Source organism: Bos indicus, chromosome 12 (genome assembly GCF_029378745.1).
Source record: "Bos indicus isolate NIAB-ARS_2022 breed Sahiwal x Tharparkar chromosome 12, NIAB-ARS_B.indTharparkar_mat_pri_1.0, whole genome shotgun sequence".
In the NCBI taxonomy this organism is placed as follows: Eukaryota; Metazoa; Chordata; class Mammalia; order Artiodactyla; family Bovidae; genus Bos; species Bos indicus.
The window spans coordinates 74,703,494-74,730,460 of record NC_091771.1 but is presented as its reverse complement, the minus strand read 5'-3'; the positions used below and the strand labels follow the sequence as shown (position 1 = coordinate 74,730,460).

At 41.0% G+C, this 26,967-nt stretch overlaps 1 protein-coding gene across 2 annotated transcripts in view; it reads left to right on the top strand.

Annotated features, from left to right (window-relative positions):
* The window catches only part of LOC139186121 (ATP-binding cassette sub-family C member 4-like), a 171,945-nt gene that overhangs the window by 140,723 nt on the left and 4,255 nt on the right, over positions 1-26,967 (top strand). The window contains exons 28-30 of one of the 2 annotated variants that reach the window (XM_070799911.1): positions 6,845-7,017; positions 7,459-7,564; positions 18,669-18,803. In XM_070799911.1, coding sequence (XP_070656012.1) covers positions 6,845-7,017; positions 7,459-7,564; positions 18,669-18,803 — 414 coding nt within the window. Of the gene's footprint in view, positions 1-6,844; positions 7,018-7,458; positions 7,565-18,668; positions 19,286-26,967 lie in introns of those variants that run through there. The other variant, XM_070799910.1, reaches the window with a different exon arrangement.

Sequence of the window (26,967 nt, the reverse complement as noted above, 5' to 3'; positions counted from 1 at the left end):
AATTATGATATTATAGTCTTACTTAGAGTTTAGGAAGCTAAGATAGTATAGGTTCAAGAATTTGCCCAGTTGGCACAGCCAGGCATGACTTACCCCCAGGCTGCCTGGCTTCAAGTCTTCTCCAATTTGTTTTTGTTTGGCTGCAAAAAAAAAAAAAAAAAAATTGTCAATAAAAGAGTCCATAAGCAGTATTTGGGTGTAGTCTCAAAAATGACAGAATGATCTTGGCTCATTTCCAGGAGAAACCATTCAGTATCACAGTAATCCAAGTCTATGCCCCAACCACTAATTCCAAAAAAGCTGAAGTTGAACAGTTTGATGAAGACCTACAAGACCTTCTAGAACTAAAACCAAAAAAGATGTCCTCTTCATCATAGGGGACTGAAATACAAAAGTAGGAAGTCAAGAGATACGTGGAGTAACAGGAAGTGTGGCCTTGGAGTACAAAATGAAGCAGGGCAAAGGCTAACAGGGTTTTACCAAGAGAGCATGCTGGTCATAGCCAACACCCTCTTCGAACAACACGAGACAACTCTACACACGGACGTCACCAGATAGTCAATACCGAAATCAGATTGATTATATTCTTTGCAGCCAAAGATGGAGAAGCTCTATACAGTCAGCAAAAACAAGACCAGTAGCTGGCTGTGGCTCAGATCATGAACTCCTTAGTGCAAAACTCAGGCTTAAATGGAAGAAAGTAGAGAAAACCACAAGCAATTCCAATGTGACCTAAAACAAATCCCTTACAAATTATACAGTGGAAGTGACAAGTAGAATCAAGGGATTAGTTCTGATAGACAGAAGTGCCTGAAGATCTATGGACACAGGTTTGTAACATTCTACAGGAGGTAGTGAACAAAACCATCCCAAAGAAAAAGAAATGCAACAGGGCAAAATGGTTGTCTGAGAAGGCCTTACAAATAGCTGAGAAAAGAAGAGAAGCAAAAGGCAAAGGAGTAAAGGAAAGATATACGCGTCTCAATGCAGAGTTGCAAAGAATAGCACAGAGAGATAAGAAAGCCTTCCTAAGTGACCAGTGCAAAGAAATAGAGGAAAGCAATAGAAAAGAAAAGACTAGAGATCTCTTCAAGAAAATTAGCAATACTAAGGGAACATTTTCTGCAAGGATGGGCACAATAAAAGACAGAAACGGTATGGATAAAACAGAAGCAGAAGATATTAAGAAGAGGTGGCAAGAATACATGGAAGAACTATTTTTATAAAAGGTCTTAATGACACAAATAGCCACAATGGTGTGATCACTCAGTTAGAGACAGATGTCCTGTAGTGTGAAGTCAAGTGGGCCTTAGGAAGCATCATGATGAAGAAAGCTAGTGGAGGTGATGGAATTCCAGCTGATCTATTTCAAATGGGTGAACATATCTTCACTCATCAACAGAAAAATGGATTAAAGATTTACTGAGCATGGCCCCGCACTTCAGAATAAGACCCAGTTTCCCCCTCTCAGTCTCTCCCATCAGGAAGCTTCCAAAAGCCTCTTATCCTTCTCCATGCAGACAGACTGAAAATCACAATCACAGAAAACTAACCAATCTAATCACATAGACCACACCCTTGTCTAACAATGAAACTATGAGCCATGCCCTTTAGGGCCACCCAAGACGGATGGCTCATGGTGGAGAGTTCTACAAAATGTGGTCCACTGGAGAAGGAATGGCAAACCACTTCAGTATTCTTGCCTTGATAACACCATGAAGAAGGCAAAAAGATAGGACAATGAAAGATGAACTCCCCAGGTTGGTAGGTGCCCAATAATCTACTGGAGATCAGTGGAGAAATAACTCCAGAAAGAATGAAGAGACAGAGCCAAAGCAAAAGCAACACCCAGTTGTGGATGTGACTGGTGACAGAAGTAAGGTCCGATGCTGTAAAGAGCAATATTGCATAGGAAGCTGAAATGTTAGGTCCATGAATCAAGGCAAATTGGAACTGGTCAAACATGAGATGGCAAGAATGAACATTAACATTTAGGAATTGGTGAACTAAAATGGACTGGAATGGGTTAGTTTAACTCAGATGACCATTATATCTACTACTGTGGGTAAGAATCCCTTCAAAGAAATGGAGTAGCCATCATAGTCAACAAAAAAGACTGAAATGCAGTACTAGGATGTAATCTCAAAAATGACAGAATGATCTCTGTTCGTTTCCAAGGCAAATCATTCAATATCATGATAATCCAAGTCTATGCCCTGACCAGTAATGCTGAAGAAGCTGAAGTTGAATGGTTCTATGGAGACCTACAAGAACTGTGAGAACTAACACCCAAAAAAGATGTCCTTTTCATTAGAGGGGACTGGAATGCAAAAGTAGGAAGTCAAGAAACACCCAGAGTATCAGCCAAATTTGGCCTTAGAGTACAGAATGAAGCAAGGTAAAGGCTAATAGAGTTTTGCCAAGAGAACACACTGATCATAGCAAATACCCTCTTCCAACAACACAAGAGAAGACTCTGCACATGGACATCACCAGATGGTCAACAGTGAAATCACATTGATTATATACTTTGCAGACAAAGATGGAGAAATTCTAAACAGTCAGGAAAAATAAGACTGGGAGCTGACTATGGCTCAGATCATAAACTCCTTATTGCCAAATTCATACTTTGAAGAAAGTAGGGAAAACCACTAGACCATTCATGTATGACCTAAATCAAATCCCTTACAATTATACAGTAGAAGTGAGAAATAGATTTAAGGGACTAGATCTGAGAGAGGACCTGATAAACTATTGACAGAGGTTTGTGACATTGTACAGGAGACAGGGATCAGGACCATCCCCAAGAAAAAGGAATGCAAAAAAGCAAAATGGCTCTCTGAGGAGGCCTTACATATAGCTGTGAAAAGAAAAGTGAAAAGCAAAGGAGAAAAGGAAAGATATACCCAAGTGAATGCAGAATTCCAAAGAATAGCAAGGAGAGATAAGAAAGCCTTTCTCAGTGATCAGTGCAAAGAAATAGAGGAAAACAATAGAATGGAAAAGACTAGAGATCTCTTCGAGAAAATTAGAGATACCAAGGGAACATTTCCTGTAAAGATGGGCTCAATAAAAGACAAAAATGGTATGAACCTAACAGAAGCAGAAGATATTAAGAAGAGGTGGCAAGAATGCACAGAACTGCACAAAAAAGATCTTCATGACCCAGATAATCATGATGGTGTGATCACTCACCTAGATCCAGACCTCCTGGAATGTGAAGTCAAGTGCACCTTAGGAAGCATCACTATGAACAAAGCTAGTGGAGGTGATGGAATTCCAGTTAAGCTATTTCAGATGGTAAAAGATGATTCTCTGAAAGTGCTGCACTGAATATGCCAGCAAATTTGGAAAACTCAGCAGTGGCCACAGGACTGGAAAAGGTCAGTTTTCATTTCAGTCTCAAAGAAAGGTCATGCCAAAGAATGCTCAAACTCTGCACAATTGTACTCATCTCACACACTAGTAAATTAATGCTCATAATTCTCCAAGCAAGGCTTCAACAATATGTGAACTGTAAACTTCCAGATGTTCAAGCTGTTTTTAGAGAAGGCAGAGGAACCAGAGATCAAATTGCCAACATCTGCTGGATCATCAAAAAAGCAAGAGAGTTCCAGAAAAATATCTGTTTCTACTTTATGACTCTGCCAAAGCCTTTGACTGTGTGGATCACAATAAACTGTGGAAAATTCTGAAAGAGATGGGAATACCAGACCACCTGTCCTGCCTCTTGAAAAATCTGTATGCAGGTCAGGAAGCAACAGTTAGAACTGGACATCGAACCAGAGACTGGTTCCAAATAGGAAAAGTAGTACATCAAGGCTGCATATTGTCACCCTACTTATTTAACTTATATGCAGAGTATATCATGAGAAACACTGGACTGGATGAAGCACAAGCTGGAATCAAGATTTCCAGGAGAAATATCAATAACCTCAGATATGCAGGTGACACCACCATTATGGTAGAAAGTGAAGAAGAACTGAAGAGCTTCGTGATGAAAGTGAAAGAGGAGAGCAAAAAAGTTGGCTTAAAGCTCAACATTCAGAAAACGAAGATCATGGCATCTGGTCCCACCACTTCATGGGAAATAAATGGGGAAACAGTGGAAACAGTGTCAGACTTTATTTTTTTGGGCTCCAAAATCACTGCAGATGGTGACTGCAGACATGAAATTAAAAGATGCTTACTCCTTGGAAGGAAAGTTATGACTAACTTAGCATATTAAAAATCAGAACAAAAAAAAAAAAAAAAATCTGAGACATTACTTTGCCAACAATGGTCCATCTAGTCAAGGCTATGATTTTTCCTGTAGTCACGTATGGATGTGAGAGTTGGACTATAAAGAAAACTGAGCGCTGAAGAATTGATGCTTTTAAACTGTGGTGTTAGATAAGACTCTTGTGAGTCCCTTGGACTGCAAGGAGATCCAACCAGTACATCCTGGTTGTACTGGAAATCAGTCCTGAATATTCATTGGAAGGACTGATGTTGAAGCTAAATCTCCAGTATTTTGGCCACCTGATGCAAAGAACTGACTCATTTGAAAAGAGCCTGATGATGGAAAAGATAGAAAGCAGGAGGAGAAGGGGTCAACAAAGGATGAGATGGTTGGATGGCCTCACTGTCTCAATGAACATGAGTTTGACTAAACTCTGGGATTTGGTGATGGACAGGGAGGCCTGCTGTGCTGTGGTCCATAGGGTTGCAAAGAGTCAGACATGTCAGAGTGACTGAACTGAACTGAACTGATTTCAAATCCTAAAAGATGATGCTGTTCAAGTGCTGCACTCAATATGCCAGCAAATTTGGAAGACTCAGCAGTGGCCACAGGACTGGTAAAGTCAGTCTTCATTTCATTGCCATAGAAGGGCAGTGCCAAAAAATGTTCAAATTACCACACAATTGCACTCATTTCCCATGCTAGCAGGTAATGCTCAAAATCCTTCACGCTAGGCTTCAACTGTAAATGAACCAAGAACTTCCAAATGTGCAAACCAGATTTAGAAAAGCCAGAGAAACTGGAGATCAAATTGCCAACATTCATTGGATCATTGAAAAAGCAAGAGAATTCCAGAAAAATGTCTTTTTCATTGACTACACTATAGCCTTTGACTGTGTGGATCACAACAAACTGGAAAATTCTTAAAGAAATAAGAATACCAGATCACCTTACTTGCCTCCTGCAAAACCTGTATGCAGGTCAAGAAGCAACAATTAGAACCAGACAGGGAACAACTGGTTCCAAAGTAACAATTTGGACTGGTTCCAAATTGGGAAAGGAGTACATCAAGGCTATATATTATCACCTTGCTTATTTCACTTATATGCAGAGTACATCATGTGAAATGCTGGGCTGGATGAAGCTGGCATCAAGATTGCTGAGAGAAATGTCAATGACGTAAGGTATGCAGCTGACACCACCCTAATGGTAGAAAGTGAAGAGGAACTAAAGAGCTTCCTGGTAAAAGTGAAAGAAGAGTGTGAAAAAGCTGGCTTAAAGCTTAACATTCAAGAAACTAAGATCATGGCATTCTGTCTCACACTTCATTGCAATATATGGGGAAATAGTGGAAAAAATGACAGATTTTATTTCCAAAATCACTGCAGATGGTAACTGCAGCCATGAAATTAAAAGATGCTTGCTCCTGGAAAAAGGAGTTATAACAAACCTATACAGAATATTAAAAAGCAGAGACATCACTTTGCCGACAAAGTCTGTGTAGTCAAACCTATGGTTTTCCCAGTAGTCATGTACCAGTGTGAAAGTTGGACCATAAATAAGGCTGAGCGCAGAAGAACTGATGCTTTTGAACTGTGGTTCTGGAGAAGATTGTTGTGAGTCCCTTGGAACACAAGCAGGTAAGGAAAGTCAGTCCTAAAGGAAATCAACCCTGAATTTTCCTTGGAAGGACTGATGATGAAGCTGAAGCTCCAGGACTTTGGCCACCTGATGTGAAGAAATGACTCATTGGAAAACACCCTGATGCTGGAAAAGATGGAATCAGGTGGAGAAGGGTACGAAAAAAGACAAGATGGTTGGATCGCATCGCTGACTTAATGGACATGAGTTTGAGGAAACTCCAAGCAATAGTGAAGGGAAAGGAACCCTGGTGTGCTGCTGTCCATGCGGTTGCAAAGTGTTGGACACAACTCAGTGACTGAACAACAGCAACCTATATCCATATGCTGGGTGAAATAAGATGTTGTGTTTTGTTTTTCATGCGTTTTCATTCACAACAATGCATTTATGACACTGAAGAAAATGCACTTCATTGGTCCACTATTTATAGCTATAAACTTGGAAAAGACCCATCATTAGAGTGGGCTCCAGGATTACTAATGTATAAGGGGCAGTTTGCCATTGTTTGAAACTTGCATATATTAAACTTCAGAAAATGGTAAAGGGCCAATAAGACTATATCTCCAGAGAACAAGATTTTCTGTAAAATTTTTGAAAGTTTTTCTCTAGTGTACCAACTCCTATATGCAAAATGTACTTTGGGAAACTTGACTCAACCATGAAGATCCTTTTAACTTTTCTGTTTAAATCACATTGGGAGAAATAGCTTCACTTTTTGAGAGACTTCCTTAACTAACCCCTAGGTGGGGATTCTGGTGGATGTCCTGTGATGGGAAGGGGGGACACTGAGATCTTCCTGTCCTGAGTTGACTCCACCATCTTTCTCAATGAACATTCACTGGAAGGAGCTCTCCCCATCATCTGGCTGTACATATAAGATACGTAAGAAGTCCTGAGGATGTCAAAGCTCTAATGTCTAAGAGGCTTGTCTACTTCAGTAGCAGTTTGCTTAGAAAAATGTCATTCTTTCTCTATCCACAGGTACAACTTAAAGAATTCATCGAAAGTCTTCCTGATAAAATGAATACTGAATTAGCAGAATCTGGCTTGAACTTGAGTGTTGGTCAGAAACAACTGGTGTGCCTTGCCAGGACTATTCTCAGAAAGAATCAGATATTGATTCTTGACAAAGCCACATCATACGTGGATCCAAGGTATGGAGCTGAGCCCCAGGAAAACTTGAATCTGACTTGTAAATGTGGTAAATGGAAAACATTTAGTGAATCTTCGAAATGTTTCTAAGTGCTCGCTTGGCCTCATGGATATCTGTTAATAATATTAATTCCAGAAAACAAAGGATAAAACCAAGACATGTTATATGGTGTCAATGTTGTTATGAGGCATCATAAGAGAGCTGAATTCCTAAATCCAGCTCCTGATAGTTTCAAGCAATTTGGAGGGAAGACTAATTTTCCATCATTTTATGAAAAATAGTACATTTCTAAGTAGCCTTTTTATACTTAGTTTTTTTAGGAACAAGACTATATGTTAAAGTATTGATTTTTAAAAACATTGTAAAATATCATAGGATATTTTTAGGTCTTAAGTCTGCTTTTCCTGTCTTTACTGAACTAAATCAACTTCTTTGTTTCTAGAACTGATGAGTTAATACAAAAAAAAATTTGTGAGAGATTTGCCCAGTGCACTGTGCTGACCATTGCACACAGGTTGAGCACCATTATTGACTGTGAACGGATAATGGTAAGATCCTCTTCACTTTAGCTATTTCCATTTATGTTCAATTTTCAATGTATCCTTCTGTGTAAAATTTGATAGAAACCTCCATTAATGTATCTCTTAGTTTCTTCTCTCATTCCTGAAAATTACTCAAGTACTTAACTATACTTTGAGAATGTACTATTAAATAATATATCCAATAATCTTATATCTTCATATTAAAAGTTTATTTGAGTTGTCATTTCTTTATGATGGCCAACTGTTAAAATATTCCAAGTCCAAGTTATAGCTCCATATTTTAGTGGGGTAGAACACAGTCATTTTCACTGTGTCATAGTTGTTTCAGCATTTTTAGAGTCCCTTATCAAAAAAAAAAATAGCTCGAACTTAGACTGCCAGAAAGTTGATGGCTAAAGTTTAGAATTTCTCAGGAGTCCATGAGGAGAAACAGCCTAATGAGAAAAACAGTATTTTTTAACTGAAAAGATTTAATATAAGAAATGTATTACATAGGGATTAGAGGGCTAGAATCACTGGGGTAATGATTTTAGAAAGCAGCTACCATATCCTCGGACAGATCTCCAGACCTGAGAACTAGGAAGAGAGGCCCCGAAGAACTGATGCTCGGACCTCTGAGGAGAGGTCACTGCCCGGTTGCTGGTCATATTTGTGAAGGAGCAGGATGGGGCTGGTTCTCCAGGTGCTAATAGCTGGGAGCTGGAGTCAGGACCCCGAGCTGAGGTGATGCTAGTAGCAAAATCAGGTAGCACATTAGCTGTGTTTCCCACCTTCAGTCTCCCTCTAGTGCCCCCTACTGGCAGAACCTAACAAAGCCCACCTGGCAAAAGAGTCTGAACTGTTCAAGTGACTTGCAGAGACCCAGCTTCTGCATCACAGATGAGAGTTTGGAAAGACAGGCAAATCAGGGATGAGAGACTAACTAAACAACCAGCAAGTCTCTTAATAATAGCTCTTTTCTTTACACATGGCAGGCTCCAGGCTTTGATCTCTGAATTTCTGTCTAGTATCTTCCTTTCAGGTTTGGTTGGCTTTCTTCCTTAGTAATTTAATATTTCCTTCCTTAGCTTTATTTCCTTCCTCCATCTATTCCTTTTCTCTCTCTTTTTCATTTTATCTCTTTCCTTGTCCTTTCCCTCTGTTGCTTGCTCAGTTTCAATAAATGAGAAATGGGATGTAGCTTTATAACATAAGAAAAGCATTCCTCAAAGGAAAAATTTGGCAGCAAATAATCTCAGGGAATGCAAGATACTTTAAGGTATTTTGATGGTCCATACAAAACAGGTAGTAATCACTAATGAGTGGTCAGTAATAGCCACAGTTCCTTATGTCTAAAGATAATAGTACCATCTCTTTTGACTTCTTGGGCAGCTTCTGGAATATCACCTCTTGTCCTTACTTCAATGCATTGTCAGATGGGATCATCAGTGGGGCACTGAGTAGATACCAGGCTGTTAGCATTGAGAGAGTGCTTGTAGTCTTACTCCCCAAGCTGGACGTGCCTCCCTCTGGGGAGGCAGATGACAGGAGTGGGGCATCCCCAACCAAAAGGATGCTCTAGGCTCCAAGCAGTGTGTCTGGATACCTGGACTAGACATCATGGTAGGAAGCAGGCTCTACCTGCAGACTTTCATGAGAGATGGGGTGGCATTCAAGATTGCCAACAGTGACTCTTAATTTCTAGAAATGTTTTGTGTCAGGCATCCTTAATCCTTCATTGTGTGTTCTTGAATGCTAATTGGAAAAGTAACCTTTCATTTCTAGTTTTTACCTGTCACTTTGTTGGTCTTACCTCTCAACATTGCATTTCAAAGACTGTCCCCCAATGCACCATTTTTCCATAACAAATAAATGATGCTGTGACATGTACCTGTTTCAAGCCCTTTGTCAGGCTTTAGACATAGCAGCAGAAAGATGGCTTGATCTCTAGCTCAGTTAAGGGTCTATTCAATTAAATTCTTTGTTTGTAAATGTACCCTGAATATTTATTTTTGGTTTTGGTATTACAGCATTAAAGACATTCATGGTAACAGATTCTTTTTATTATCTAATTCTTAGAAGTACTGTCAGCTTGAAATGTGTGGTTGGTTAGGGAAACTGAAGAAGGCAGAATTTGGAGGACATGTCGCCTGGTCAGTCCTAAAGTGTTATCACTCAGCACCTGATATGCAGATGTGAACATCTATACCCTCTCAACCAGTCAGCTTTCTTAATATTATCAAATACATTCATTTTTTAAATGCTTTACTTACTGGTTTGTTGTTCAGTCACTCAGTTATGTCCAACTCTTTGCAGCCCCATGGACTGAAGCATGCCAGGCTTCACTGTCTTTCACTATCTTCCAGACCTCACTCAAACTCAAGTTCATTGAGTCGATGATCCCATCCAACCATCTCACATTCTGTTGTCCCCTTCTCCTCCTCCTCCCAGTCTTTCCCATCATCAGGGTCTTTTCCAGTGAGTTGGCTCTTTGCATCAGGTGGCCAAAGTATTGGGGCTTTAGTTGTAGCATCAGTCCTTCCGGTGAATATTCAGGGTTGATTTCCTTTGGGATTGACTGGTTTGATCTCCTGCAGTCCAGGAAACTCTTAAGAGTCTTCTCCAGCACCACAGTTCAAAAGCATCAATTCTTAGACTGGAACCCAGCCTTCTTTATAGTCCAACTCTCACATCCACACATGACTTCTGGAAAAACCATAGATTTGACTAAACGGGCCTTTGTCAGCAAAGCAATGTCTCTACTTTTTAATACACTGTCTAGGTTTGTCATAACTTTTCTTCCAAGGAGCAAGTGTCTTTTACTCACCAATATCTCCTGGTAAGGAGGTTATAAATTTCTATAATCTCAATTTTTTTCTCTCTTGGTCAATGTCTATGAACAAATATTTAAAGTAGTTTCATGAAGCAGTGCACTGCCCATCCCTCCCCAACTTTCTAGTATTGTCTCACTCTGTTCTCCCTCCTTCCTTTACAGCTGAAACCAAACTGATGGTCTTTCAGTTCTCCAGATTCAATCTTCACTCTCTTAGAATGCACCCTCTCTAGACTGTTGGCTTAGTCTAAGGTGGCTGCAGTGGAAATGGTGAGATGGTGGGACCTGGGCTAGATAAGGAAGTGGAGCCAAGTGGATTGTGTGATGGATTGAACATGGGATCTGAGAGCAGAGAGAGAGGTTGACGCTGGTTTCTGGGTACAGAGACTGAGCATCTGGGTGAATGGGGAAGATGGAGGAGAAGAGAAAGGCAAGGGTTCTCTTTGGAGCCCGTCACCTTTGTGATGAATGACCTTGTTTCCAGAAAGGATCTTACCCTTCACTGTGGAGCTGCTCTTCCCACTCCTGTGTTGGGAGACCTTCAGTTTAGGGCTCCCTGGTTGAGGTCATCAGTGGTGTCATGGGGAGGTCCCACCAGGAGATGTAAACTTGGCCCTGTGTTTACATCTCAGTCTGAGCTGGTTGTGGTTGCTGACTCTTCTGGTAGGAATAACAGGATTAGACCTCAGAGCACCAAGAGACAGGCATCCCCCAGCTTCAGGGTTGGGGATTGTCCTCTGTGCTCCATTCGCCCTAGGTGTAAAGCTTGTATGTTATTCTAGAACTTCTAATTACCAGTTGGCTTTCATTGTAGCAAAATATCACAAATAATGTTCTCTCTCAAACCTTCAATTTTTGAGGCAATCTTATTTTTATTGCTTGCTTTAGAACTATAGACATACCTTGTTTTATTGTGCTTCCCAAATACTGCATTTTTTACAAATTGAGAGCTTGTCATAAACTTGCATCGAGCAAGTCTACAGGCACCATTTTTCCATTAGCATCTGCTTATTCCATATCTCTGTGTCACCTTTTGGTAATTCTAACAATATATCAGACATTTTCACTATCATTGCAGTTGCTTTGGTGATCTGTAACATCAGTGATCTTTGATATTACTACTATGACTTACTGAAGTCTCTGATGATGGTTAATATTTTTTAGCAATGCCTTATTTTTAAGTTAAGGTCTGTACTATTTTTTTCAGACACAATGCTATTGCACACATGCTTGGGTATAGTATATTATAAACATAACTTCTATATGCCCTGGAAAACCAGAAAATTCACATGACTCACTTTACTGCAATATTCGGTATATTCTGGTGTTCTGAAACTGAACCTGCAATTCCTTTCTGGAAAGCAAGTGATTGTCTGTTCTGAAAGCTTTAAGGATATAAAGACAAGTCAATCTGCTGCAAAGCCTGATGCTTCACAGGGAGGGCTGCTAGCCTGGGAGAGGGTCTTGGGGAAGTGACAGATGCTGATGAAGGGCATAACCAACAGTGCTGTCACCATAAAGTCCTGTCACTGCAAGTGTTAAGGTGTAATAATTACATATTGTTGCACTGATGAATACTTGGGCACAAAAATAGATGGATTTTTTTTTATTCTGTTTTTTAAAATGAAGAGCCTAACTCATAAAAATATATTTTTGTTACAAAAAGGCAATAAATGTGCAAGGTAAAAATAGGAAAAAATTTTTAAATCTCATAAAGGGAAGATTACAAAATACGCACCACCAGAAAGTAACAGTTGTATAGTGGTATAATATTATTTGGATAAAATTAGAACTATTAATAATTTGATAATTAGTCTTATGCAAAACAGAGTATTTCATCAGCAGAATTTTTATAGCAATAATATATTCTTAAAATCCCCCATGTCATGAATTAATTTTCTATAGAACTGTTTTAATAGCTGCCTAAAATTTCATTTTAGCGATCGAGTATAATTTAATCTGAAATCTTGACATAATATGGGCTTCCCTGGTGCTCAGACTGTTAAGAATCTGCCTGCAATGCAGGAAACCCAGGTTTGATCCCTGGATCACGAAGATCCCCTGCAGAAGGGAAGGGCTACCCACTCCAGTATTCTTGCCTGGAGAATTCCATGGACAGAGGAACCTAGCAGCTACAGTCCATGGGGTCGCAAAGAGTCGGACATGACTGAGAAACTAACACTTTCACTTTAGAGATTATATATTTTTTAAATTGTCACTTTTATTCAAAAATCTTGAAATGATTAGATGGATATGGTTTTGCTTAGTGTAAGTGAACAAGAGAAAAGGCTTGTTGGGAAACAACTGTGACCCAGTTAGTAGCTTTGTGTATGTGTTCGCTCTCTGAATGGATTTACCCAGTTTTGGTTCGTTAAACCATTTCAGAATTTTATTTTCCCAAGAAATTCTCTTAGTTTTAAGTATCTTAAAGACGTCATAACAGCATCTAAGTTATGATTAAGCATAAAAGTCATAACAGCAACTAAGTCAATCATCCTCATTTGCTCCAAAATAGTAGAGCAAGACAGACAAATTAGAAATCCTTTTTCTCCTAAGACTCACTACTGTCTCTACATTAGAGAGTTCTTCCTACAGACTTTAGGATTAGCTGGGTGCTTGTGACCTGCTTTCTCTGCAGCCAATAGCACAGCTGTTGCCTCCAATTCCTGCCCACTGCAGTCTTCATGTCACCTGAATTCTCCCTAGAACCATGAACAAAGAAGCGTGTGACAATCTGCACTAGCGTTAACAGTATTGTTGTCTGTGGTCAACATTTTCATTGTCTGCAGCTAGAGAATTCTTTAAAAATGAATGATGAAGAACCAAAACCAGGGACAGGAAACTCAGATTCCACCTGTTTTGTTTATAGTCAGTCTTATGATGTTATGTTCTTTCTGTTTCTTCCTCAACACAAACCTCTTCTCAGTAGAATTTTCCCCAGAGAAATCAAAACCAGAAACTGTTGTAATATCCCCACTTGGAAAGCACAAAACAGCTCATACCTAACTAGAGTTTTACTTAAGTTCTGTTTTTCACCTTCATGGAACATTTCTTTCAGAAGCCTACATGGCTGCAATCAGAATATTTCAGAAGTGGAAACTCCTTCAATAACTCCAAAAGATTTCACTCAAGTTTTCAAAGGAAAATAATTAATATGGAGGTAGAAAGCACAGTTGGGGAGAAGAGATTACTTTAGGAGGGGAGTGCTTATGAGCAAAGGCAGCAGATTTGGGAAAGTGACTGTGGAGGTGACCGTGAGCCAGCCTTCATCATCCCCCTGGTGAGAGACTAATTTATTATTTCAAGATCTAGGAAAGGATTTTTAGCTAATTCTTGCCACATTGCCCCATCACTGAGAAAATCACAGGCACCTATGTTACCAATGAGGGACCCACTATGCAAGTTTGGACAGCTGTCCCTGTGTCATCACCTGGCAACCAGAAACAGAAATATGACACAGATCTTTCCCTTGCAGCTCTACTTGTCGATAAGTGGGGCTCTATCTCTACTGTTGTCATCATTTCTTATTGGGCTTTAACTCCATCCTCTCTTGCCCCCCACCTCTCCATGCACTCACCCACCTCTCCTTGCATTCCTCTTTTTCACTGATGGCATCTTGCCAATGAATGGATCAAGTTATCTTGTAGTTGCTGCTGCTGTGGCTAAGTCACTTCAGTCGTGTCCGACTCTGTGCGACCCCATAGACGGCAGCCCACTAGGCTCCCCCGTCCCTGGGATTCTCCAGGCAAGAACACTGGAGTGGGTTGCCATTATCTTGCAGTGGGTCCATTTAATTTTTATGTCTAGACAGCTACCAGGAATATCTGCACATAAACAGATTTGATAAACACATCTTCATTGAGCTTATGTAACTCACTTGCTTGTCCAACATAATGTGTTTCTACTTAACCTATTAGAGCTTGATAAGTAATTCAAGATTGGATTTCCTGGAGAGATCCTGGGGTTCAGGGATTATTATCACACCAATTTTAATGTGTGATTTAGTTTACAGTTTAATTTGTGTTACAGAAAGGGTGGGGACATAGTGGGAAATTATACGAGATTTTTCTTATAAGGGATGAAAAAAATCCAAAACTATACCTGTTTTTCTGTACACAAAGAGAATTTAGATTTGCTTTATGTTTATTTGTTCTGAAATATCTGGAATCTTTGATCAAACTGCTGCTGCTAAGTCATATCAGTCGTGTCCGACTCTATGCGACCCCATAGACGGCAGCTCACCAGGCTCCCCTGTCCCTGGGATTCTCCAGGCAAGAACACTGGAGTGGGTTGCCATTTCCTTCTCCAGTGCATGAAAGTGAAAAGTGAAAGTGAAGCCGCTCAGTCGTGTCCGACTCTTTCAACCCATGGACTGTAGCCTACCAGGCTCCTCCATCCATGAGATTTCCCAGGCAAGAGTACTGGAGTGGGTTGCCATTGCCTTCTCCTTTGATCAAGCTAGTAAATGTAAAAGCTAAATTGGTAAAATTCTGGTTCCACCTATTTTTCAGTCTATGTCCCATCTTAACTCTTGTAGCCCCTAACGTTTTGCCTTTTAAGTTTAATTAGATCCAGTTTATTTTTGCTTTTATTTCTTTTGCTTTGGGAGACTGATCAAAGAAAATATTGCTGCGATTTATGTCAAAGTGTTCTCTAATTGTGTTTTCCTTTTGTTTTATAGTACCCAGTCTAATCTTAGGTCTTTAAACGATTTTGAGTTTATTTTTATGTGTGGTATGAGGGAGTATTCTAATTTCTTTCAGTTCGAGGTATACAGCTTTCCCAGAACTATCTAGCAAAGAGACTGCCAGGGTCCAGCCCTGGCGGATCTAGGGAATTCAAAGCGGGGACGCCGTCGGCAAGGATCAGGAAACAATTGCTTAATTAAACGTTAATTAAGGATATAAAGAGGGGTGAAATAAGGATAGCTCAGTGAGGAAATTCAGTGGAGAAAAGAGGCTGAATAATTCAGCCAGATGGTGAGAGAAAGAATGACATGGGGAGACCAAGTTTCGGTGAACATGGCCCGCACTTCGTTTTCCAAAGTAGTTTTTATACCTTAAGTTATGCATAAAGGATAATGGGGGAAGGGGTAGAGTCATGCAATAAGCCAGGCTTTCTTCCTGCAAACATCATATGCAAAAGTTTAGGTGATTTGCATCATCTTCTGGCCCGGAGGCCTGTTAACATTTTAAGACCCTTTCTTCAGAAAACTTATTTTTCTCTAAAGGTGATTAGTCAGGCACCACCCTCCAAAAACATTAGATAAAGTTTCATTCCTACAGGGCAAAGATGTGGTGGGCTATAACAAGAAAAAGAATTAACTCAAGGGTCCAAGTTTACAAACATTAAAGCTACTACTTACACCAATTATATTAATACACTGCCAGAGACACAGCAGGTAAGGGATATGGAAACTTAGCAGCAAACATTGGCCCAACAAGTCAAAAACCCTTCACCAATACAATTTCTAATCAATCTTTTAACTGCTCAAAGGAATCTGTATTTAGACAGTTTAGAACATCTCATGCCTCTCACAGTCGGGAGTCTCTGAGCAATCACATGTGGCCGGAAAAACCTATTAAGGCAGGCTAGAGGACTTCCAAAGGAGTTTATAGATTGAAACACTATCACACCCAGGAACTTTATTAACTGGAGCTGTAAGTTAACTCTTTTTTCAGAGAGGGGTAGTGGGGGACAGCCCCCTGTAAAGTCAGAGGTGTAGGTGAGAGCACAAAGCAGTAAAGTAGGCAGACTCTGGTTTTGGGGGTAGATGCTCGAGAATTTCCAGGGGGACTCCTGAGGCTCGATCCTGCCTTTGTGTATGCCGAGCCTCCTTCCTCATGACCTTTGCCACAGGCGGAGCTCCTCACGCCAGCTTGGCTCCCGACATCAGACTGTCTTTTCTTCAATATATATTCTTACCTAATCTTTCATAGATTAATTGAACACAGATATTTGGAGACCTGTGTTTTAAAACTGCAGTTTTTCTTCTTCAACATCAGGAGGAACAGTTATGTTCTATCTATGCTATGCTTAAGTAAAATTTCACATTTGGGGCATCTAAATTGACATGCCCAATTGACATATAGAAAATTCATTATGTGGATGAGACATTCAATTATTCTTGGACTCTTTTGAGAAAGTGCTCTTAACAATGATTCGCAGTATAAGCAAAAGATTAATAGGAATATGACCTTTGTGAGACTTAAAACATGTTTCCAATTAAATACAAAGGATGAAGTTAACTGCAATACATATGTGTAGAAAAAATAACTTGTGTCTTGTTTAGAGTTCCAGCATATTCTCTTCCTTTTTTAAAAAAAAATAATATTATTAATTTATGTTTGGCTGTGCTAGGTCTTCTTTGCTGTTTGGGCTTTTCTCTAGTTGCAGCAAATGTGCAGAATTCTTGCAGAGGCTTCTGCTGTTGGGGAGCACAGGCTCTAGGCGCTCAGGCTTCAGTAGTTGTGACATGTGGGCTCAGTAGTTGTGGTGCATGAACTTATTTGCTCCACAGCATGTGGGGTCTTCCCGGACTAGGGATCAAACCTGGGACTCCTGCATTGGCAGGCAGATTCTTTTACCACTAAGCCACCAGGTAAGCCCATACCACATATTCTCTTTAGATACATTTATTCTAAATATGACCTAAATGAAGAATTAAGTTCCACTTAACATGAGAACTATTTTTGTAGTTCTATTATTTGGGTCAATTGTTTCAGGTACTTTTTCCCCCTCCATAACCATTAACCAAGGTCACTCAAAAGTAGAAAGGCAAAATTAAGAGCCCCTTACTCTCCCTTTCAATTTCCTATCAGCAGGTTTGTTAATGAGCAATAAAAGGGGTGAAAGGCAAGCAGCTTAAGAAAGAAAGAGAAAGAAGCAAATAAAGGTAATATGTGAAAACAGATTCAGATCCTAGGCAGTTCAGGTTTGGCTGCCCCATGTGCTGTGCAGGCTGTGATCACTTCAATTTGGAGCTCAATTTCTTATTTGCTTTTATCAGATCAGATCAGATCAGTCACTGAGTCATGTCTGACTCTTTGCGACCCCATGAATCGCAGCACGCCAGGCCTCCCTGTCCATCACCAACTCCCGGAGTTCATTCAGACTCACATCCATCGAGTCAGTGATGCCATCCAGCCATCTCATCCTCTGTCGTCCCCTTCTCCTCCTGCCCCCAATCCCTCCCGGCATCAGAGTCTTTTCCAATGAGTCAACTCTTTGCATGAGGTGGCCAAAGTACTGGAGTTTCAGCCTCAGCATCATTCCTTCCAAAGAAATCCCAGGGCTGAACTCCTTCAGAATTGATAGTCTTATCCAAAAAGAAAACTGGATTTCTAGAAATTCCTTCTGTGCAGAGCAGTTCTGCAGAAGCTGCTTATATATCAGCTCTTTTTGCCAGCCTTCCACTCTCATAATAATAAACTACAGCCACAGCAAACTTCAAGAAGCATCTTAACCTCTTGGACAAGGGATTCTGCCCCTCTTGTTGTTGTTCAGTCTCTCAGTTTCTGATCCTTTGTGACCCCATGGACTGCAGGACTCCAGACTTCCCTGTCCTTCGATACTTACTGGAGTTTGCTCAAACTCATGTCCATTGAATTGGTGATGCCATCCAAGCATCTCAAACTCTGCCATCCCTTTCTCCTCCTGCCTTCAAACTTTCCCAGCATCAGGGTCTTTTGCAGTGAGTCAGCTCTTCCCATCAGGTGGCGAAAGTAATGGTGCTTCAGCTTCAGCATTAGTCCTTCCAGTAGGGGCTGACATAATCCAGGACCCTAAGGAAGTTCCGGAAGCATTTACTTTCCCCCCCCCCAATATTGCTCAGATAGTCAAATCAACTTGACAATTAATTTGTTGTCAGGACACTGCCATGTGGTTTGTATGATGTCAACCTACTTTTAAGATAAATGCAGTCTGATTTTCTTGAACCAAGACCTTTCCCAACTCTGTGTATCTGTATAAATAGCCCTCAAAGCTCAGAGTCTGGGAGCTAAAAGCATTAACTAATGATAACAACCCCAAATGCCCTGGGCAGAATATAAAATGCTACAGAATGTCCTGTTCTAGTAATCATATTCTAAACTTTTCATTTTCTTCCTTTGCTATAACCATATAATGATGAAAGGTCGGCCTGGGCCCTTGTCTCCCTAGTAAAACAGGGGAATCAAACCATTTAAGTATCAGTCCTACTACCCAAATTCTCCCTGACCTGCCCCTTTTTGGAATATTGTCTGAGTTATGTTACTTGGGGATATTGTATGCTCATGGATTTCTTTCTGCTGTTAACAGGTTTTGGATTCAGGGACACGGAAAGAATTTAGTTGGCCACATTATTTGCTGCTTGATAGAAACAGCCTATTTTACAAGATGGTGCAACAACTGGGTGAGGTGGAGGCTGCTGTCCTCACCAAAAGGGCAAAAGAGGTGAGCCTGCTGCGGGAAGCTGTAATTAAAACTCGCCTCCAGGGTGCACTCTTCACAAGATCTCCACCAAGGGTCTGGGAACAAGCACTCTGTGCTCTTTTAAATTACAAGTCACCAGAGAGGAAGCTTCATGACTGGGTCTTAACAACATGTGGCAGGTGGAAGGCAGGTCTGCTGAGAATCTGCAGCAGTGCTGGGGGTGGGGTCAGGATGTGTGAACACTTCTGTGTGCACACACCTGTGCCTGAGACAGAGATTTTGGATTCGACTTTCCACATGTTTGGACTCTGAGTTGAGATTCTCATGGAGCACTGAACACCTTCATTTTGCAGACCTTTTACATTCATTCTGATTGGTGTTCAGCACATTTGTGATACAAGTTCTGTTGAGGAATATCCAGGAAATTTGAGAGTTTAAGGGGAAAAATCTTGGAATATTTTGATCTTAGGAAGATCTTCCAGAGAAAGGTGTAGGTCTCTTCTGTTTTGTAATCTATAAAGAAAACTCTTACCTGAAATTATCACTTTCTCCCTAATTATTGTTGTTTAGAATGAGGTCCTGGAGAAGGCAATGGCACCCCACTCCAGTACTCTTGCCTGGAAACTCTCATGGGCAGAGGAGCCTGGTAGGCTGCAGTCCATGGGGTCGCTAAGAGTTGGACACGACTGAGTGACTTCACTTTCACTTTTCACTTTCATGCATTGAAGGAAATGGCGACCCACTCCAGTGTTCTTGCCTGGAGAATCCCAGGGATGGGGAAGCCTGGTGGGCTGCCGTCTATGGGGTCGCACAGAGTCGAACACGACTAAAGTGACTTAGCAGCAGCAGCAGAATTAGGTCCATTTGTCCCCCATGCTTCCTCTATATTCTAGAAGATGAAATTGTCATCAGGACAAATCAAGAACTCACAACACCTTCACACTGTACTCTGAATGGTGCCTGAAGGGTTGCAGAGCACTTTCTCAGAGATGAGGTGTGTGAAGCACTACCCACTGTGTGTGGTGTGAGGAAGGGGCTCAGTGAGTAACATTCAGGTCACGTGGTATCTTCCTAACAGAGGTGAAGTGGTAACCAAGGTCTGGTTTAAGAGGCTTAGCCACTATTATGCAGCCATCTGTAAGTCTTTCTGGAACCAGGTGGGAGTGGGATTGGGGTTGATGGAAAGATAGATGGAGGGAAGGAAGGTCTGGTGTTCTAGCCCCTTAAGATGCATGGCTCAGGGTGGGATTTGGCTTCCCCATTGAAAATTTATCTCTGGATGTTAAACTATGGGTGTATTTTCCATTCTTCATTCTTTTCTGCCTCTCCCAGATTTTCACTTGTAAATAGAATAAGTTTATTTGTGTAATATTTAAAATGTCTTAAAGAAAATATGTCCCAGTGCTTAAATACTTCTATATAAAAGATTTATCTAAAATGTGGCCTAAGTTCCTCATTGTCTCCTCTCAATCCTCCATAGAAATGAGGAAATGCAGAGCAGGACCTTCCGCTGCTCATCGTGTAGGAGACTTCCTGGGTCTCAGAGCTGGCTGAAGAGTTGGCAGAGTTAGAGTTTGTGCTTAGGTTTAAGGAAAAGGAAGTCTGTGTTCTGAACTTTTCATAAGTACTTACATTGTGTGCAAATGTTGAGAAGCTGAACAAGGAACTATATATATATATATGTGTATATATATATATATATATATATATATACATACATATTTTATGCCTGAAATTCACAGAGTGCTTTTATCCACTAGAGTGCTTTTATCCACTAGAGTGTCTCCAAGTCAGACCATCCCTCCTAGACCTCAAGAGCCAGGAATCTCCCAAACCCTTTTGCTCTTTTGACCTTGGGCATTTCACATCAAAAAGAGGTGTTCCCACCTATATGTCAAATCTTCATTTTAAAACTATATTATCATGACATTGAGTACTGAGAAATAGAACACAGAATTTTAGATTGGTCCAGATAATAAGATAATAGGATTCAACCCTCTCTTTGTACAGGTGAGGAAACTAAGGTGCTTTAGAAGGAAGGTGGCCCTATGTATATAACTGGTGTTAAGCAAATCTGCAGCAGATACAAAATTATAAATTTGTTCATTCAGTAAATATTTTAAATCAAGTGTAACATACATACTGAAGCAGACATAGGTCATAGAATTAGAAATCTTGAGATTCCTGGTCTAGTAATCCTGCACCTACTCTAACAATATTAATGGTAATATTTGTGTAGTTATTTATAATTTATTTTCTATAGTTGTGTATAAAATAAATTTGTGTAGTTCTTTATAATTTATTTTCTACACTTCTCATATGTATGATTTCGCTTACTCTCCTGATGGTCCATTTTTATCCCATGTAATGGATGAGGAGAGTGGGTTCAGGGCTCACCCAAGGTCACAAGGCTGGTCCAGGAAGCACAGAGGGGGAATTATTGAGGGAGGCTGGGTGCTGTCTTAGGTACTGTGTTCTGTGTCAAGCCTGAGAACATTGCTCCTGTCACATGTTAGCCAAGGTAGGGCCAGTCACTGAAGCTCACAGGGTGGCAGAAACTCACTCGTGGATTTCAGTCCTGCCACTGGCTCAAGTCACCTCTACAGAAAGAAATGCATTTCTTAATTCTCATCCTGTCTTGACATTAGTTGTGCATACTCTGCATCCTGTTAGAAGGAGAAGCTGTCAAATTATCAGCTTTTTGAATGTGCAAGCATCAGATATCATTGCATTGTTCAGAGCTATAACATGGGGAGCACTAGCCTAAGTCACAAGCTTTCACTCTAATAGAACTGAATTCATTAACCTGAAAAGAAAATCCAACATCTGGGAGAAGGTGCTTCCACATCACATTTTCTTGAAGTCATAGCTCAGGTGAGCTGATTACTGTCTGATTGGCCCTTTTGGATGATCCATGAAATAGTAGAGAAAGTACCTTTTAGATACATAAAGCTAAGGGGGGCTGTAGTTTGCTAGGGCTGCCATACAAAGACCAAAGAGTAGGCGACTTAAACAGCAGAAACTTAAATCCTCACAGCCCTGGAGATTGGAAGTCTGAGTTCAAGGTGTCAGCAGGGTTGGTTTCCTCTGAGATCTCTCTCCTTGTCTTGTAGACACCATTTTCTATCTGTGTCCTCACATGCTCTTCCTTCTTTGTGAGCCTGTGTCCTGGTCTCTCCTTATGGAATCTCCAGTCTGTTAGATTAGGACACACTTGTATGATTTCATTTTAACTTTATTGCCTCTTTAAGGATGCTGTCTCCAAATACAGTCACATTATGAGGTACTGTGCTCTGTGCTACTGAGGAGTTTAGAACTTCAACATGTAAAATTGGAGGTGAGAGGGTAATAGGCAGGAAGACCAAGGGTCTCCAAAGAGAGGGAGTAGGCTGCAAGTGTCAGACATTTTTAATCTCTCTCTTAAGTTGCAGGAGGAAGCAAACTACTAGTGATATATTTTTTCCCCTTCTCTATACAAATTTATATCCTCCAAAAAAAGAAATGCAAAAAGGTAAATTGGTTGTCTGAGGAGGCCTTACAAATAGCTGAGAAAAGAAGAGAAGCTCAAGGCAAGGGAGAAAAGGAAAGATATACCCATTTGAATGCAGAGTTCCAAAGAATATCAAGGAGAGATATGAAAGCCTTCCTCAGTGATAAATGCAAAAAAAAAAAAAAAAGGAACAAAATAGAATGGGAAAGACTAGAGATCTCTTCAAGAAAATTAGAAATACCAAGGGAACATTTCATTCAAAGATGGATACAATAAAGGACAGAAATGGTGTGGACCTAACAGAAGCAGAAGATATTAAGAAGAGGTGGCAAGAATACACAGAGGAACTATACAAAAAAGATATTCATGACCCAGATAATCACTATGGTGTGATCACTCACTGAGAGCCAGATATCCTGGAATGCAAAATCAAGTGGGCCTTAGGAAGCATCACTATGAACAAAGCTAATGGAGGTGATGGAATTCCAGTTGAGCTAATTCAAATCCTAAAAGATGATGCTGTGAAAGTGCTGCACTCAATATGCCAGCAAATTTGGAAAACTCAACAGTGGCCACAGGACTGGTAAAGGTCAGCTTTCATTCTAATTCCAAAGAAAGGCAATGCCAAAGAATGCTCAAACTACTGCAAAATCGCACTCATCTCACAGGCTAGCAAAGTAATGCTCAAAATTCTCCAAACCAGGCTTCAACAGTATGTGAACCATGGATTTAGAAAAGGCAGAGGAAGCAGAGATCAAATTGTCAACATCCGCTGGATCATCAAAAAAGCAAGAGTTCCAGGAAAACATCTGCTTCTGCTTTATTGACTATGCCAAAGCCTTTGACTCTGTGGATCACAACAAACTGTGGAAAATCCTTCAAGTGATGGGAATACCAGACCACCTGACCTGCCTCCTGAGAAATCTGTATACAGGTCAGGAAGCAACAGTAAAAACTGGACATGGAACAACAGGCTGGTTCCAAATCAGGAAAGGAGCACATCATAGCTGTATATTGTCACCCTGTTTATCTTATATGCAGAGTACATCATGAGAAACACTGGGATAGATGAAGCAGAAGCTAGAATCAAGACTGCCAGCAGAAATATCAATACCCTCAGATATGCAGATGACAACACCCTTATGGCAGAAAGTGAAGAAAAACTAAAGAGCCTCTTAATGAAAGTGGAAGACGAGAACTAAAAAGTTGGCTTAAAGCTCAACATTCAGAAAATTAAGATCATGGCATCTGGTCCCATCACTTCAGGACAAATAGATGGGGAAACAATGGAAACAATGACAGGCTTTATTCTGGGGGGCTCCAAAATCACTGCAGATGGTGATTGCAGCCATGAAATTAAAAGATGCTTACAGACTGGTTCCAAATAGGAAAAGGAGTTCGTCAAGGCTGTATATTGTCACCCTGCTTATTTAATTTATATGCAGAGTACATCATGAGAAATGCTGGACTGAAAGAAACGCAAGCTGGAATCAAGATTGCCGGGAGAAATATCAATAACCTCAGATATGCAGATGACACCACCCTTATGGCAGAAAGTGAAGAGGAACTCAAAAGCCTCTTGATGAAAGTGAAAGTGGAGTGGGAAAAAGTTGGCTTAAAACTCAACATTCAGAAAACGAAGATCATGGCATCTGATCCCACCACTTCATGGGAAATAGATAGGGGAACAGTGGAAACAGTGTCAGACTTTAATTTCCTGGGCTCCAAAATCACTACAGATGGTGACTGCAGCCATGAAATTAAAAGACGCTTACTCCTTGGAAGGAAGGTTATGACCAACCTAGATAGCATATTCAAAAGTAGAGACATTACTTTGCCAACAAAGGTTCATCTAGTCAAGGCTGTGGTTTTTCCTGTGGTCATGTATGGATGTGAGAGTTGGACTGTGAAGAAGGCTGAGTGCTGAAGAATTGATGCTTTTGAACTGTGGTGTTGGAGAAGACTCTTGAGAGTCCCTTGGACTGCAAGGAGATCCAACCAGTCCATTCTGAAGGAGATCAGCCCTGGGATTTCTTTGGAAGGAATGATGCTGAAGCTGAAACTCCAGTACTTTGGCCACCTCATGTGCAGAGTTGGAAAAGACTCTGATGCTGGGAGGGATTGGGGGAAGGAGGTGAAGGGGATGACAGAGGATGAGATGGCTGGATGGCATCACTGACTCGATGGACGTGAGTCTCAGTGAACTCCAGGAGTTGGTGATGGACAGGGAGGCCTGGCATGCTGCAACTCATGGGGTCGAAAAGAGTCAAACACAACTGAGCAACTGATCTGATCTGATCTGATCTGACTCCTTGGAAGAAAAGTTATGACCAACCTAGACAGCATATTAAAAAACAGAGAGTTTGCTTTGACAACAAAGGCCCATCTAGTAAAAGCTATGGTTTTTCCAGTAGTCATGTATGGATGTGAGAGATGGACAATAAAGAAAGGTGAATGCTGAAGAATTGATGCTTTTGAACTGTGGTGTTGGAAAAGATTCTTGAGAGTCCCTTGGACAGCAAGGAGATCCAACCAGTCCATCCTAAAGGAAATCAGTCTTGAATATTCATTGGAAGGACTGATGCTGAAGGTGAAACTACAATATTTTCGCCTCCTGATGCGAAGAACTGACCCATTTGAAAAGGCCCTGATGCTGGGAATTATTGAAGCCAGGAGGAGAAGGGGATGGCAGAGGATGAGATGATTGGATGGCATCACTGACTCATGGGCATGAGTTTGAATAAGCTCTGGGAGTTGGTGACAGGAAAGCCTGGTGTACAGCAGTCCATGGGGATGCAAAGAGTAGGACAGGACTGAGGGACTGAACTGAACTGACACAAATTTAAAAAGGTTTCTTTTAAAATTCTGTGTTGCCATAAGGATAACTTGTTCCACCTGAACTTAACTTTTCTCAAACCTTGAGCTAACCAAAGCATTTTTCTTATGGAAATGTTTTTCTTCAGTTCAGTTCAGTCGCTCAGTCGTGTCCGACTCTTTGTGACCCCATGAATCGCAGCACGCCAGGCCTCCCTGTCCATCACCATCTCCTGGAGTTCACTCAAACTCACATCCATCGAGTCGGTGATGTCATCCAGCCATCTCATCCTCTGTCGTCCCCTTCTCCTCCTGCCCCCAATCCATCCCAGCATCAGAGTCTTTTCCAATGAGTCAGCTCTTCACATGAGGTGGCCAAACTACTGGAGTTTCAGCTTTAGCATCATTCCTTCCAAAGAAGACCCAGGGCTGATCTTCTTTAGAATGGACTGGTTGGATCTCCTTGCAGTCCAAGGGACTCTCAAGAGTCTTCTCCAACCCCACAGTTCAAAAACATCAATTCTTTGGTGCTCAGCTTTCTTCACAGTCCAACTCTCACATCCATACATGACCGCTGTAAAAACCATAGCCTTGACTAGATGGAACTTAGTTGGCAAAGTAATGTCTCTGCTTTTCAATATGCTATCTAGGTTGGTCATAACTTTTCTTCCGAGGAGTAAGTGTCTTTTAATTTCATGGCTGCAGTCACCATCTGCAGTGATTTTGGAGCCCCCCAAAAATAAAGTCTGACACTGTTTCTACTGTTTCCCCATCTATTTCCTATGAAGTGATGGGACCAGATGCCATGATCTTCGTTTCCTGAATGTTGAGATTTAAGCCAACTTTTTCACTCTCCTCTTTCACTTTCATCAAGAGGCTTTTGAGTTCCTCTTCACTTTCTCCCATAAGGGTGATGTCATCTACATATCTGAGGTTATTGATATTTCTGCTGGCAATCTTGATTCCATCCTTTGCTGCTTCCAGTCCCTCATTTCTCATGATGTACTCTGCTGCTGCTGCTAAGTCGCTTCAGTCGTGTTCGACTCTGTGCAACCCCATTGACAGCAACCCACCAGGCTCCCCCATCCCTGGGATTCTCCAGGCAAGAACACTGGAGTGGGTTGCCATTTCCTTCTCCAATGCATGAAAGTGAAAAGTGAAAGGGAAGTCGCTCAGTCGTGTCCGACTCTTAGCAACCCCATGGACTACAGCCTACCAGGCTCCTGCATCCATGGGATTTTCCAGGCAAGAGTACTGGAGTGGGGTGCCATTGCCTTCTCCATGATGTACTGTCTCATGATACACTCTGTATATACGTTAAATAAGCAGGGTGACAATATACAGCCTTGACGTACTCCTTTTCCTATTTGGAACCAATCTGTTGTTCCATGTCCTGCTCTAACTGTTGCCTCCTGACCTGCATATAGGTTTCTCAAGAGGCAGGTTTGTCTTAAACTATGTAAATGAACTATGCATTTACCCTAGACTCTGTCTTCAAGTTCAAGAAGGCAAGCTATATGGATCTTCCCTGTACCTCAGATGGTAAAGAATCTGCCTGCAATACAGGATACCTGGGTTAGATCCCTGGGTCGGAAAGATCCTCTGGAGAAGGAAATGACAATCCACTCCAGTATTCTTGTCTGGAGAATCCCATGGATAGAGAAGCCTGGCGGGCCACAGTCCATGAGGTCTCAGTGAGTTGGACATGACTGAGCGACTAACTACTACTACTAGTAGCTATATAACATCCACCTAAAGACTAGCAGGGGGCACTCTTTCTGCCCCCTTCTGATGTCTATGTCAGAAGCTTTCTCTATCTCTTTTATACTTTAATAAACTTTATTACACAAAAGCTCTGGTGATCAAGCCTCATCAATGGCC